The sequence below is a fragment of the Herpailurus yagouaroundi genome, unplaced genomic scaffold (assembly GCF_014898765.1).
Source record: "Herpailurus yagouaroundi ecotype Mexico unplaced genomic scaffold, PumYag 203, whole genome shotgun sequence".
In the NCBI taxonomy this organism is placed as follows: domain Eukaryota; kingdom Metazoa; phylum Chordata; class Mammalia; order Carnivora; family Felidae; genus Herpailurus; species Herpailurus yagouaroundi.
The window spans coordinates 34,208,330-34,224,300 of NW_024412434.1; the positions used below are offsets into that span (position 1 = coordinate 34,208,330).

The 15,971-nt window shown below is 39.7% G+C and overlaps 1 protein-coding gene across 11 annotated transcripts in view; it reads right to left on the reverse strand.

The window, feature by feature from the left end:
- ZMYND11 (zinc finger MYND-type containing 11) overlaps positions 1 to 15,971 on the reverse strand; it is a 136,214-nt gene that overhangs the window by 31,596 nt on the left and 88,647 nt on the right. For 5 of the 11 annotated variants that reach the window (XM_040451587.1, XM_040451589.1, XM_040451585.1 and 2 more), the window contains exons 4-5: positions 10,238 to 10,282; positions 7,495 to 7,656 (exon numbers count right to left, since the gene is read on the reverse strand). The exons of 2 other annotated variants lie outside the window; for them this stretch is intronic. In XM_040451587.1, coding sequence (XP_040307521.1) covers positions 7,495 to 7,656; positions 10,238 to 10,282 — 207 coding nt within the window. Of the gene's footprint in view, positions 1 to 7,494; positions 7,657 to 8,123; positions 8,218 to 10,237; positions 10,283 to 15,971 lie in introns of those variants that run through there. 4 more of the 11 variants (XM_040451591.1, XM_040451590.1, XM_040451594.1 and 1 more) reach the window with 3 other exon arrangements.

Genomic DNA, 15,971 nt, shown 5'->3' on the forward strand with positions numbered 1-15,971 from the left:
ATAACTGTCTGTAATCACAGAACAGAAAAGAATCACAACGAATCTTATCTGCACATAAACTGCCTATCTTGTTATGGAAATCAGAGGCTCTGCTATTCTCCACAACCATTTGTTATCACGGAATACCAAAGAATCATCATTTACAAGAAACCCCAGCATCTGAAACTTCCACAGCAGCAGTGCCAGCCTTGGAAGCGGCCATGGAAGTGGCTCAAAGTGCGGCCCTTTCTCCATTCATACCAGAGGGGGCCCCAGTAGCCCCTCAGCGACAATCAGTTACTAGGATGACTTTCTAAAAATATACCTGTGTTCAGTCCTTTTCACCCCTTGGCAGAAACAGACTGAAATTAACTCTCTTCTGCAAGACCAGAGGGCGGAACGCCATAGCTGTCATCAGTGAGAACAGCAGAGAGCGCGGCTGGCCTGCTCCTGCAGGTGGGGTGCCCGCATTCGGCTGCGCGGTCCCCGCGACTCTACCCTAAATCCCGCAGCCACGTGCACTGGCCCTCCCGGAGAGCTTTTTAACTTAGGTTAAACGAATTTCAATTTAAGTTTAAAAACGTCCCTTAAGCTGCCATGAATATGCCTTCTCACCCACAGGTAACACAACCTGGAGGGTAATTCCAGCTATGAACAGGTCGAGGTGGATTTTTGGAGCACACGGACGGACACCTCTCTGCTCACAAGCCTCTCCCTCATTGGGAAGTGGGTCCAGAGTCACTAATGCACAGTGTTTCCAGACTAGCTCATCCCGACCCCAGCTGTGTCTGTATTTACCATTTTTTACAAAGTCAACTCCTTCCTGTCTGATTGAGGTCTAGGAGTTTTGGCTTTAAGTTCCGATGATACAATCAACTTTGTAGCCGCCAGTCTATTAAAGCACAGTCTCACATTAATCCTACCTACCACAAAGCTGACCACTATGGTAAAAACATCCACATATTCACAAAGAAACCGCTAAAATATTAGCCACAGAGAGGGGGTGCCATGCATGTCAGGGATTTTATGGTTCAATATTCCATGCACTTGTGGGGGTAACTTTGAGTTCTGGGTCACCAAGGTTGGAGAACAGGGAAGGAACATTCAGGAACATTTTGTGGCAGGGAACATAGGTTTTGCATCTACCTGTTCCTTCCCCTTGTACACAACACTGAAGAAGAAGGAGATTCAAAACACAGAGGCAGCGTGTATTCCTCAGTGGGATCCACCTCTCTGTTCTCCTCTGCAAGGAAGTTTCGTTTCTCTGTGGTCGGGTCAGGGAACGAGTAGCTTTTTGTTCTCTGCTTGACGAAGCTGTCAGGAATACTCCCTGCCCCTCCCTCCTCCTTCTTCCTCGCCCTCCCACCTGGGGCGCTTGAAAACATAAGGAGATTATGCACACTTTGTAAGTTATTTTAAGTTCATCAATACTGGAAACACTGTCTAGATTAAGTTGTAACCATCCTGATGTAGGAACTAGCTCATTATCTCTTAATCTCTCAGAGTTAAAAATAAAAGATTAGGAGGGGCGCCTGGGTGCCTCAGTCGGCAGAGCATCTGATTGTTGGCTTCAGCTCAGGTCATGATCTCACAGTTCATGGGATCAAGCCCTGTGTCCGGCTCTGCACTGAAAGCGTGGAGCCTGCCTGGGATTCTCTCTCTGCTCCTCCCCCACGCACTGCCTTTTTCTCTCTCCCTCAAAATGAATTACAAATAAATAAATGGATAAATAAATATAAACAAATAAATACATCAGGAAGAACATACCACCACAAGACGTTTTACACTCATATCCAAGCCTTTCTGACCATCATGTTGTTAAATTCGTCATGGGAAGGCAATGTACAAAGTATGTGTGGTTTTTTTCTTGTTTGGGTCCAGGCGGTTTTATAAAGAGATTAGATAAACAATACATGAGATTTTACAGTTTCAGATGCTATATCCAATTTTAAAAATCCCTAGGCTTTCCCATCACCCTTTCCTAGTCAGGCCTGTTAATGAATAGCAAACGAGCTTCAGAGAGGACTTGGTTCAGACAAAGATCTTTTTAAAAGAAATTTCCTATTTTCGTTAGTATAAAAATGATAGGATCCAGCTGTCTTGAAAAACAGCACAGAATATTTGATTAATGTTCATTTTGCATTTTTTAATAATACTTTTGATTGTCTACCATAAGACAAATAAGCAAAAACAAAAACTTCTGCTTCAATTTAAAAATCAAATCTCCATTCCAGACTTGTTAATATGGTTGAAAACCTGACTCACCTTCATTCACAGTGAAAATATTGAATTTCCCACATTAAGTAAGACTGGCCAGAAAGGACAGTTACCGTTCCTTGGCAGAGACGTCCAGGGAATGCATGTTTTCAAAGTATTTTCTTTAGCATTTTGTTCTAGCTCCTTCTGAACTTTACAGCAGTCGTCTCCCTACCTTGAGAATTTAAGAAAATTGTCCTGCCCATGACCCCAAAGGAAAGAAAAACAGATTCGGAAGTAAATTTCTATCTCCAGTTTCAGGAAGCAGCTTTCATCAGGATTTCCTCTTTAGCTCCCTCAACAAACAGCAGTCACAGGGCAGATGTCCCCAGCGGAGCTCCCCCACAACCAAGTGGGCACTGACAAGCTGGTGCCCCCCGTCGGAACTGCAGGTGTCCCCCTAGTGGCGTTTCAGTCCTGGTTCACGTTTACTAGGCCTGTGAAATCCCTGCCAGGTCTCTGCCAAATTGAAATCTAGGGCTCAAATGCTCACTAAACACACGTGGCCGGTGCTCCCGCCGAACTGCAAGGAGAGAACATTCCACCCCGCAGAAAGGTCTACCAGGCAGCAGGGGCCAACCTAAGGAGTGGTCCTAGAGCGCATTACTTTGCCCGCATATTAAAAAAAAGTTCATGCAATCATCACTCAAACAGTATCATGATGCTTGCCAGCAGGCGTGGAGGCCAGAAAGCATGCGGTGCACACACACACACACGTGTACATCTGCACACAGCCACACATGCACGTACACACATGCAACAGACACGTGCACATGTACACACGTGAGCATACAACACAGAAGCGCACAGAAGCCCCTGGTAACACATACATGCACATGCACACATGCCCACACACACCCATGCACATACACACACGCACACCAGGTATGCATGCACATGCGCACACGTGTGTTCACACACACACGTATGCACAGAGGCTCGTGCACATGCACAGGCCTGCCTTCCGTAACCAAAGCATTAAAGCATAAGGTGAATTTGTAATGTGGAAACTATAAAAAAACGAAGCAACTTTGAAATGAGACATCCATTTGTATCCTATCAAATTGGTAACAAAAAGCATCGGAAAATACTTTCATGGTGGTCTGAACGGGTATAATCTTCTGAAGGGCAATTTGGTGATTTTTATCACACAATGTGCTCACACTTTACATTTATGAATTCCACTTCAATACATTTATCCTGTGAAGGTGGCCAGATGTAATTACATAAATATGTGTAAGTTAAGTGTGTCTTTTTAAAAAAAAAAAAAATACAATGGCCCGTACTGTGTTTTAAAGATGGATCTTTCAGGCAAATAAAATCTTAAAAGCAACTTTCACTTAACAGTTATGGTTTTCTCATCTTTTCCTGAAAACTTCATGGCTATTTCAGGAATATAAAATTGAAATACACTGGAATGTAACAACAGCATGAGTGCGGCCCAGCTCTGGACACAGCAGTGCGTGTCCTGTGACTGGAAAGGCGCTGCCGGTCAGGACAGAGCGGGTGACACAGATGAACGCCATCAGGGCACTGTGTGAGTACGTCACAGTGCACCCTGCTAGGGGAGGAGCCTGGGATACTACTGCCGAACAGACACGATCCGGCTACATTCAGGCATGCACGTGAAGTGACACAGACACAAATGGACAGGCACATGCACATGCGCATGTTCACACGCACGCGGGAGAGGTCTGTGAGAACATTCACCTACTATGTGATAGCATTGCTGGAAATGTTATTTTTTTATCCTCTGCTAAATTACCTGAATTTTTCACAGCAAACTATAAAAGAAATAATTTTAAAGTCCCCCTTTTTAAAATTAATGAGAGTTCTCTATAAGAGTGTAAAACAGTATGTTACTAGTATTTTTTCCAAATCAAAATGCTAACATGACATTCATAGGCTACTTTTCAAGAATAATCTACTGTGTCTGTACGGTTTAATTACTTTCAGAAATGCAGACATTCCAAAGAAATAGCCTCAGGGTTGTGATATTCTTGAGATTTATTATTAATGTTAATAAAATTTTAAATTCAGAAAACTTTTTTTCATTTTCTTAAAATATTTGTAAATAGATACATGAGATAAAGCTGTTTGAACTGAAGCAAATCTGGAAACAGCTAACCGCTGGCCAACAGAGAGCCAATTCTCAGTGACATTTTCAGTGCTACAAGGGATAGAGATTACGTAGAAACAAAAGTCTTCTGATCACTATATTAGAAATACTCATTTTTAGGTAATGAACAGAGCTTCCATTTACTACTTCCACCTGCACTAAAATTTGGCTCTGGGCATCTTATCTTCAAAATTCCTCATTAGTATATCTACTTAATCTATATTCTTTCCAAACATTGAGTAAGAGATTGGAGATCAAAATTCTGATCTGGAACTATGTTCTTGGGTCCCAGGGTACAGACTCTCTGTTCATTAAGTGCAAGAACATTTAAGTCTGCTCATTTACTTTCATATTAGATCACAAAAATGGCTTCAAGTAAACTTGAAGTTTTGACACTTAAAGAAAAAAACAAAAAACAACAACCAGAAGCTTTACCTTAGAGAGATTTAAAATCCCATTAGAATTTCAAGGTTATTATGGTCCCTTCTCCCAGGAAAGAAATTGTTAGCACCTATCTGCTTCTTGAGCATAATAATTAAAAGAACAGAACAGATCCTACACAGTAGTAACCATTTCTTCAGAAATTTTCAAGCTCAGAATAAAGCTCACCACCCCGACCCAGACACAGGCTTTCTGAGCCTCATCAGAGCGGCTCCCCGTCTAGGAAAGCAGCGGGTGAGTCATGAGCGTTTACCGACAGACACCGCATCACCACAGCAAGTGGAGCTGCCTCACGACGTGAGGAAGTCCAGACTAACAAGACAAAAGGAAAACCAAGGGCTAGAAAAGAAAAACAGAATAGGGTGCACTGTGGCTATCGTATTTCTGTTATCCAGTAACTCTGAAATTAACAACAACAAATCATCTAATCAGTAAAAGCAGAGCAAACACATAGAAAATGGAATCTGACAACTTGACAGTGGGTTCTTACAAAAGCAGCATTAGACATTTTCTTCAAAGGTATAATTGCTGCATTTCCATTTAGGAATATAAAATATCCACAATAAAGCTTAACCCATCCTCAAAAATCCCAACGGTTTTGAAGTCTTTACTATGAAAATAAGAACTAAATATTAAAAAGCTACGGCTGTAAAGACACCATGGTGTCCAGAATTGCATTTCCTAAGTCTCAGAGTCCCTATCTGACCAGGGACCCCTCCTTTTCTATTTTTACTACCTTAATGCTTTTGTTCTTAAGGTCTCATTAATATCTTAACCTCCTCAAGTGTCAATTATTATCAGAAAACAGAAGATATACATTTGCTTTTAAAATGCACAATCCAAATCCACAAAAATAAAATATGGGTATTAATGCAGTTCCCACACCACCAATGAAACTAATTTCATGGAGACGTCACAAATTATTGCAGACATCTAAGAGGAAGTCCACAACTTAAGGCTTGATACTCATCTAGACAGATTCAGGGATTTATCACTGATCTAGCATTTAGGCATTTGATTATGAGTCATTATTCCACACTGTATTTGTAATGCTACCCTAATGGTCTCTTGTCTGCCTGAGTATGTACAGTGGTACTGTGAGATGAAGTATATCAAGGTAAAATACGAGTACATCCAGTACCGCTAGTGAGATGACGTATACTGAGGTAATACACTGACCAGGTATGAGAGCGCTGTGAGGTGAAGCTGTAACACTGAGGTAATACACTGAGTAGGTACAGTAGTGCTGTGGGATCAAGTATCCTGAGGTAATACCCTGAGTACGTATAGTAGTGCTGGTGAGGAGAACTCTGTTGAGGCACTATACGGAGAGTATCCAGTACAGTGGTACTGTGAGATGAAGTACACTGAGGTGCATATGGAGGAGTACAGAACCGCTGTGGGATGAAGTATACTGAAGCGATATGCCGAGTATGTAGAGTAGTGCTGGGAGATACACTACACTGAGGTAATACACTGAGTAGGCACAGCAACGCTATGAGCTGAAGCGTACTGAGGTTAATACACTGAGTATGTAAAGCAATGGTGAGATATACTATACTGAGGTAATACACTGAGTAAAGAAAGTATGCTGCTGAGATAAAGTAAAGGAAGGTAATATGCTGATGACGTGTAGTAGCAGTGGGAGAAAAAGTATACTGAGGTAAAACACCGAGTACATACAGTAGTGCTGGTGAGATGAAATATACTAAGATAATACAAAGCCAGAGTGACTAAAAGAAGATTAGAAGCTCATCATACTGGCAGGAAATTAGGGTCAGTATTAAAGAAGGGAAAAATTATGAAGCCACAACTTTTTAAAAAATATAAACAAATATTTAACTTACTCAAGTAATGTAAAATATATTCAGAAACTGAGCCCATGAGTAATCTGGGCAATTTGCAGGGTTCCGAATACATATCATAATAATTATAAACACAAAACAGAAATTACAATAAAATCATTCCTTACGAATCACCATCAATGCCATATGCAATGTACACATCATGTGTACGTACACACACACACACACACACACACACACACACACACACACACACACATTCTACAACCAACAAGCACAGCCAGGTATACTTTTCACTGGGGAAATAATAGGAACAAAAATAATTGTGGAAAGTACCTATTTTACCTACCAGACTATTTCATTTTGCTTTAAATAATTAGAATGCTTTATATACAAATGTCCCATCCCTCCACCCTCCAAATAAAATATAAGCAAGGAATAACTAACCCATGATATGACAAAAAATAAGGGCGACATTACATGGATATAAAATGGGAAGTAGATACAAAATGTTTCCAACAATGTGCCTTTTGCTAGCTGTGTTTTCTGAGCAGTAGAGAGCACTGACTGAACCCAACTTGGGATAGGAGACTGGTTCTTGCTTTCCAAAGACTATGCATTAAAGGAGTCACACAGTCCAGGGGCAAGTGTAATGCAAGAGAAGAAAGTGTATTTTTATGTGATTAAAACTTTCTAAAATCCATACCCTCAATGTGTCAGTGTTCTGTGGTATGCATCGAGTGCTGTGTTCATTTACCGTCATTCCAGTAGACACCCCCCCACCCTCCAGTACTTTATCCCTTCACCTGGCACACCACCTGGGGTATCTTTGTGCAGCTCTCATTAATGAATTCCAACCCTCTGACCAGGACATGAAAGCTCATTGGTACTCACCCTGCAAACTGGGCACTGCCAGTGACTACTGCTGTCTCTAAGCCTGTACTCATCAGACAAACACTTGGAATGATACACACGAAAACACAGGTCACATATCAACACCTCTCCAGGCAAATGGCATTCAAAACAATACCAGTCATGATTTTCTGTTTCCCAGTCCTACAAAAAATACAAAATAATTTCGTATGACATTTTGTCAATATCTGCAATGACTAAGAACAAAATTGAAACTAAAGTCCATCACAAGTTAGGCATTAAAAACAATTTTAGACATTAACTGTGTTAAAACAAGAGGGAAAAAAATACCTAGAAATTTGCTTCTTTAAATTTTGAATGTCTTTCCTAAACAGTATTAATATTCAGAATATCTTAAAGTGATCTGATAGTAAAACCAGCCCCAAATGAAGTTAAGTCCAAAGCCAATCCCCATTCTAACATTATCTTTCATCTTTTAATATAATCTATGGAATAATTTCTCCAGTAAACTGAATAGCCCACACCAACACCTAGAGCTTAATATTTCAAATAAACAAACCTCTGTTTTGTTCTGCGTTTTTTTAAAAAATATAGTAAGTACTTAGCACACTGTGGGAACAGAGAGAATAGTAATAAATGGTGATGCTCACTATTCTTATCTTCTCATCCATGGTATTGGATGCTTTATTGAAAATAACATTAATCAGAATGTCCATGTTCTGACAGTTGTCAAATTTTCAGGGTCTGTTGAATTTGGAAAAATAAATTGAAAATGTGAAACTAAAGGTTTAATCACATTCTCCAAAGGACATTACCATAAAAAAAAGCAAAAAGGGAAGTAGGTTTATTTTCTTATTGGGACTATCCCTGGAAGTAAAAGAACATAACTACAGGTGCACAGGTGGTCTTCAACATTTTCTGTTACCTCCGTGTCTGTACAGCCAACGGCATTTAAATATAAACAGGAAGATGTTACAAGTTGTCTTAGTTTAGAATTCATTAATTCATTTTTCATATTTCACTCTCAGCTTTTATCAAAAAATACCTGTGTTAGGAGTGATGGATTAACTCCCAACCTTCTCTTGTAGATGCAGTAACTAAATGGACAAGGCTTGAAACTACACTTTGCATAATATAACTAAGGCCACTTTCAATGGGGATCCTGAAATTCCAGGCTTCAGCTCTGCCATCAGTGTTCTGTCACAAACCACTGTCTACAGTCTGCTTCTGAGGCTGGGCAGCTTTCTCATTTTCTCTCACATCCGTAACAACTCCAACAACTTGTCTAGGAAGCTCAGCTCCTCTGGCACCTGTGGTCCAAACGCATTGCTGCCTGACCTTCCTTATGAGAAGCCTACTACCCGCTCCTTCAAAAGAGAAGAGAGTCACTAATGTTCTAAAATTCACATCTTTCTACACTTTCTACCCATCCTCATGGCTATGGTATATTCTGCAAAAATACAAATTTTTGGTTTGCTTTTTATTAAAAGTTTGGTCTTTATCGACCAAAGTAATAACGAAAAAAGCATGACCATTTCTGGTGATTTGCTGCGGATATACATACTCTGCAAAATTACTCTGGTGGAGTAATTTCAGTCAGAATACCAAAAAAAATCTGAGGATACTGATCTGACATAAAATATGGCAGAAGGAATCTAGGTCACCAATTGGGACACAGCACGTGCGTGGTGCTTGGCTGTAACCGTGGTCACTGGGGCGCCCACCTCGCACGGCTCATGTGGGAAGCTGTACTTCAGCTACTGTAATTTTTGTCTCATGAACTGTTGATAAATTAGGTTTCAGTAGGGAAAACCTACGTTGTTCTATTTTTAATTAACAGAACTCTTTTCCAGTTTGAAACAAAGTCCTTCAGAATATTTTCTTCACGGCTGTTCAGAAACACCTGAAAGGATTTTGGTGGCTTTTATGTGACTCATCATAAACAAAAGAAACCACCGTCTCTTATCACTTGTATTGTTTTTACACTAATTCATCTTCCTGTAATTCTCAGATCCCCAAGACCAGAGAGCAAGAGAGCAAGAGAGCTTACGGCTGGCGCACAGCTCAGGTCTCTCCAGAACCTCCTGCTTCTTCCTAAGCCTCCCCTCTCCCGTCCAGCCAGGACGTGAAGATGGCAGCGCATCTCTCTTCAATGGAGTTTGCGCGCGGCCTAGTTTCTCACAACCGTTATAGGAACGAAAGTGTAACCCAAATGCAGGGGAGACACATGGGGACACATATTCATACAAGAGCATGTATACGCCGTTCATTCTTTTAACTGCAATAGCTGTTCAGAACATACAAAACATGCAAAAAGTCAAGTTCAAAAGATTCTGAATCCAGGAAACACTGTTATGGATATAAATAATGTAAGCATGTTTGTTACAGGCAGAACTGCCTACAGTTTGTCTTTTAGTAAACAAAATCCATCAATATAGGACTTGTGACCAATGCTCACAGTGTGCCAAAAAGCTAAGCGTGTATATTCACTGGATTTCACTAGATGTCAGCAACTACTCTAGATAGAGCCTGAACAACAGTGTAGTATGTGAAACGACATTCCAGTACTTCAAGAAAGTTTTAAAAATGCAAACCTACTAGCATAAAACCAAAACTAGAAGCGGTGTAAAGATAGTATGATTTTAAAGAATAATTCTAACAAGAGTAAACTAAGCCTTAAAAAAAAAAAAAGATAGAAATGTAATGCCAAAAAAAAAAAAAAAGCAGAATTAAAGTAAAATAACATAGTGCAAAATCAGTTCACCTTGTTTGGGGCTGCTGTCCTGGAGAAAGGCTGCATACTGTAGGCCTTTCAAAATAAAAACAAAATAATCTTGGTCTCTCTACTATAACTTTGCTCAACATCAGGCAATAAACAGAGCTAAAGGGATTTTTGTACACAAACTATTATTTGCTATACAACTTACATTACTTTTTAAATGTTATAACTGATAATCTATGAATGTCTAATCATCAATGAAAAGACAGTAGCACGCAAACTCAAGGGTAATTACTTGTTGGAGAGGAAACTTTGACACTAACACAAAAGCTACAATGAACAAAGAGAAAATTCAAAGAGAATTCATGTGCCAGGAAACCGATAGTGATGTTAGAAAAACATTTTACTAACAAATTCGGTGCCATTAAAACTTTGCACAAGACCATGAATATACGTCCTTTTGATCTGAAACTGGTTCAAGTTGTTTTTTTTTGTTTTTTCAAGTCAGGAGTGATGAATGTGAACGCAGTAAATACAATACTTGACCACAGACTGAGAGCCACACGGGCTGTCTTCCGAACCAGGAGAAAACACTCCACCATCTATAGAGAAGCAGCCTGCTGACCTACATCTGTCACCATTAACAGCATTTGGGTAAGCTACCACACCGGCTCAAATCCCGGCTCCAGCATTCACAGGCTGTATGATCTGGGGCAGAATACCTAGCTTCTCTTTGCATCATTTTCTACTTGGGAATGAACAAAGTAATACTGCCTAGTTTATGGGGTTTTTGTAAGGATTGAATGAGTTACTATGCTCAGTGGGTGCCCACTGCTGATGAAGACAATCTGTTTACTACAGTGCACAAACAGGACTTGAGGACAAGTCACAAAATGGTGTGACGTTTGTAGTAATACGTGTGCGAGTTTCCTCCAGGACTTCAAGTTCCTTGTGACAGCTGACATGTTTCTGTAAGCTAGATGGAGCCAGAAATAGTGCCAACTTGACTTAGAGACAACACAGCAACAAGAGGGCTCAGTGGGAGAGCTGTGTCTATAACTAGGCCTCCCACACTGTAATCCACCCTTCACCACACTCAAGAGAGACTTCAACTTTTAAAGTAATTCCCTCTTTATACATAATGAACAGATAAACCTTACTTTATCATCAAATATGTGTCTGTGGTATCCTAACATAGAGAGAATACAAAAGTAAATCTCCACAATTGTAGCCTTAATTCTGTTAATAAACAAATTCTGTTATTAAATTGTTAATAAATATCATTGAGAGCTAAGAATTTGGTGATTAAATATTTCCAGCATTTTAAATATTATTTTTCAAAAGTAAAACTATTACAACAGTGTACATTGCTTAGTGATGTAGAATTTAGGAAGGGAAAAAAGGAATCACACACACACAAAACCAATCAGTCAATCAAAGCTTTAAAGAATATAGGACAGCATGACCCAAAATACTCCACTGAATATGGAAATTCTTTACCAATTCAAGACTTTCTAAGTATGTTACACTTTGAATACACATAGAACCACATTATAATTGGTTTCTAGTTGATTAATAATCACAGATATTTAATACTTAGTAAATAAGTGACTATGTATATATTTATTTTTTTAATTTTTTTGTTTAATTTGAGAGAGAGAGAATGTGTGCAAGCAGGAAAGTGGGGCAGAGAGATGGAGAGAGGGAGAATCTTAAGCAGGCCCCATGCTCACCATGGAGCCCAATGCAGGCCTCAGTCCCAAGACCCTGGGATCATGACCAGAGCCAAAATCAAGATGCAGATGCTCCACTGACCGAGCCACCCAGGTGCCCCAGTGACTATGTATATTTCTGTATCTGAGACAGGTAATGGACCTTTGGAAGAAAGAAACTGTAGTTCTGCACACAGTCAGCATAAATATAATAAAATATATTTCACTTAAAAAAATCAACAGTATCCAAGGGGCATGAAATTTTGCATTTGGGGAACTTAAAACATAGGATTGATTAATTTATGACAACTATAACAACAAAAATGCAAAGATCTAGCCTTTAAAAAAATTCTTACTTCAATACTTGTATTTATGAAGTGGGCTGGGACAGTCAAGCTGTTGAATTCAGCAGGCCTCCCTTAATATTTTTTCAAGAACAAACCAAAAGAACCCTTTGTTGCCATGGCTGTATAATGGTGTGATTTCTGAAGGAGAAGACATAAACGCAGATGCATAACTCCTTGTCTTACCTAAAAGATGTGACCTTAGCCATGTTTTGAGAAGTACACAAACCACATCTGCTTTTAGACTAGCCACTTTGAATCTGGAGAAGCAAAAGATTATGGGGGAAATGTGTCTATGTTGCTCCTCTATAAATTAACACTAAATCCATGCATCCCCAAGATAACTTGTGATCTCTTCAAGAAACCACAAAATGTGTATTTCCATTAATTATGCTTCTTTTCCCAAAAGTTTATGTATTTATTTTGAGGAGTGGGGAGAGGCAGAGAGCGAGAGTGAGAGTGAGAGGAAGAGAGGAAGACAGAATCCCAAGCTCCCAGACTCCACACTATAAGCACAGAGCCCAATGTGGGGGGTCAATCCCACAAACCATGGGATCATGACCTGAGCCAAAATCAAGAATTGGATGCTTAACCGACTGAGCCACCCAGGCACCCCTAATTATGCTCCTTTGAAAGTGTTAAAACATTAAATACATGAGAAAAAGCAAAAACTAAAGAATTCTATCTTTTCACCTAGGCCTACTTTAAAAACCAGCACGAGGTCCTGCTTTTCAGCAGGAGAGGCCGGACTCTGTGAGAAGGAAGCACTCAGACTGAAGCAGCCAAGACCTGAGCTCCTGCCTACAGGTGCATCTGAACGGCAGAAGGGTTCCAAGTGACAGTGTCCTACAAGCACATGGATTTTCAAGTGGCAGTAATCAAGAAAGAAGAGATGAGACCCTAGTCCAGATCTGAGAGGTGAATAAAGAGTACTTTCATACAGAATGTCATTGCTAGGCACTTTTAAGTCAGCTTCTACACTTGTAACCAAGTGTCAGATCAAACATACCTGTCAAATAATAGGGCAGAGTCATGGCTTTGTGCCAGGAGCCGTGAAGAAAGCAGGAAGCATGAAATAAACAGTATTAACTGCCACAATATCAAAACATGTATTTGATACATTTAGCTGCAAATGATCCATAACTCAGGGATACCTGCCGTATTGTACTACATTCAATACTTTCATAAGACCTTTCTATCTTTACTGAGCACCTTATGAGTTAAAAGTTCAACTCATAAGAAATTAAGTTGTCTTTATTACAAAGGGAGCTACCAAATACCAAACTTAGCCGAACAAATGGTGAAATTCTGCTCAAGAAATACAGTTCTCACGATGTGAGAATAAAGGAAATAACCATCATGATCAAGTATAAATGGAATGTAACCATTCGTGTATACTTCTCTAGAGCAAGCAGATGATGAAGCAGTCTATGAGAACATGCAGTATTTCTTTAAGAACTCAAAAAGCCTTGATACAACAAAATGCTGAATGGTCAGATATCACAAAGTTTCACTCTATGCCTTGGGTCTACTGGCCTTTATTAATATAATTTGGAAAGCTCTGAAAAACATTTCTACATGACTTCCTTGGATCCCATGAGTATTAATGACATACAAATCTGGAAGTATAAGAGGACCGTAGAAAATTTACAAGAGTGTCTCCCGGTTTCGCAGGATTGTCATTTTAAAACTGATTGGTACAGATACTTTTGCTAGTTTGTGGACTAATATTTTAGCAAATCATTTAAAATGGAGAATGGCCTCATTTTTAATAATTGGGTTTTTTATTCTGCTTTCTCAAATGGTCATACTTAAATATCACCATTAGGATGCTTATCTCTACCCAATTTTATCACTTTCTCCAAATGAGTCACCACTTCAACAGGGCTATCGTGCCGGTTTGGATCAGAAATCACTCCAGTCTAGCAGAAGGCACCTCAGTACAATGGAGGCCACTGTCCTGACTTATACAGGCTTCCTTTTAAACAGATTATATATAATTATATCCTGACATACTATTAGCATTAGACATTTATTACATGATTGCTGGAATTAATAAAAATAATGTGTATGATATCCATATCTTTCAATTATATCAGTTTGTAAAAATAACTAGCAAGAGAAAAGGTAGCCAAGGTGGAATAAAAACATGACACCAACAAGCCCTGTGCTCAAACGCGGAGGAGCAGATCAGGAGAACTACCTGGTCTTTGCTACCATAAAGGACTGAAGACAAGACCATCCAAGCTCCGTGCTAACCAGGAATATACCCTGGGGACTTACTAAGGAAAATCTGCCTTTTCCCCACCTCTGAGGTACAGCTAACACTTTTAGAGGTTATAGAAGGAAAAGAAGAGCTTTACTACCCATTTTGAAATGACAGAACTTCCTGAGTAAAGAGTATTTTAACCTCCAATTAAAGGTTTAAGACAAATAACAAAAAAATCTTAATGCATTTCCTTCCCAAGGCCATATAGATCTAGTTGACTTTTTCTTCTCTTGGTAGGGAGTCGGAAAGTCAACAGGATTAATAATAACCTACATCTTTCCATTTAAGAACTCAAGTGTTCAGAGGATTCCACCATGTACAAGGTGGAGGAGGTATGAAGGAGGCCCCAGACCCAATGCCTGGACTAGCGGGGTGGCCACAAGCCCACAGAGCGCTTCTGTGCAAGTCAGAACAGGCGACCCTTCCCCAAGACTGGCTTCATTAGGGGAGAGACGTGCCGTATGGGAGGGCACTGCTGGTAGTGCAGACTGGGTGCACTTCCCAAGCTCTGTGGTTCAGAATGGGCCCAGACACAGCGGCCCACATGCACGGCCACACAGTTCGAGATGTTTGCGTGACACACGTCAGCTCCATGTCCTTCTAGGGTATCCTTAGTGTATGAAAATGGGAGCACGACCTCCCTTAGGGAACAGGTGCTAACCCAGTCATGGGTCTAAGATACACAATCTCATCACTCTGTGGTTCCACCTCAAACAAATCCAGGGACTTGGGGAAAGTTCTATACAAAGCTCCTTGTGTTTAAAGATACAGGTTAAAAAGTAAAAAGACCCTGATGAGAATTTTTGCTTGTATGGTTAGGAGGAAATGTATGTGCTTTTGTTAAACTGTATGTAGGCATTTCTTAAGCATATATTTGTTCACTGGCCAAAATTTGCTTTGAGTACACAGCTATGTGCTTTATACAGATAATTTCACTGAATCCTTTCACAATCAAGTGAAATAGATATTAATATGCCCGTATTATAGGTGAGGAATGAGGATCAGAGGTTAAGAAATTTCCTCAAGGTCACACAACAAAATAAATGTTTGAGATGGGGTGGAAACGCCATCTATTAACAATGTAAGACCTGACCCTCTTTCTGCTGCAATACACTGTCTCCGAATTTTTATTTTATTTGCTTATTCTATAAACTAGGCACAATTTTATACACCTCGTTGTACTTGTGTACATGCATACATATAACATGCATACTTAGTATATAAAACGTTTGTAAGAACCAACCAGAATTAATAAAACCTGTACACTGGTTGTTTCATTTACACACAAAATTTCATCTTGAAAAATGAAAAAAGAAAAAGAAAAGGATGATGCTATAAATATGTAGACTAAGGACATGTAAAAATAAAAAGAACACAGAATCCAATGCAGTGGTGAATGTATAATAGCTCATTAACTGCTTGTTGAAGTAAACTGAACAGAGAACCTCCAATTT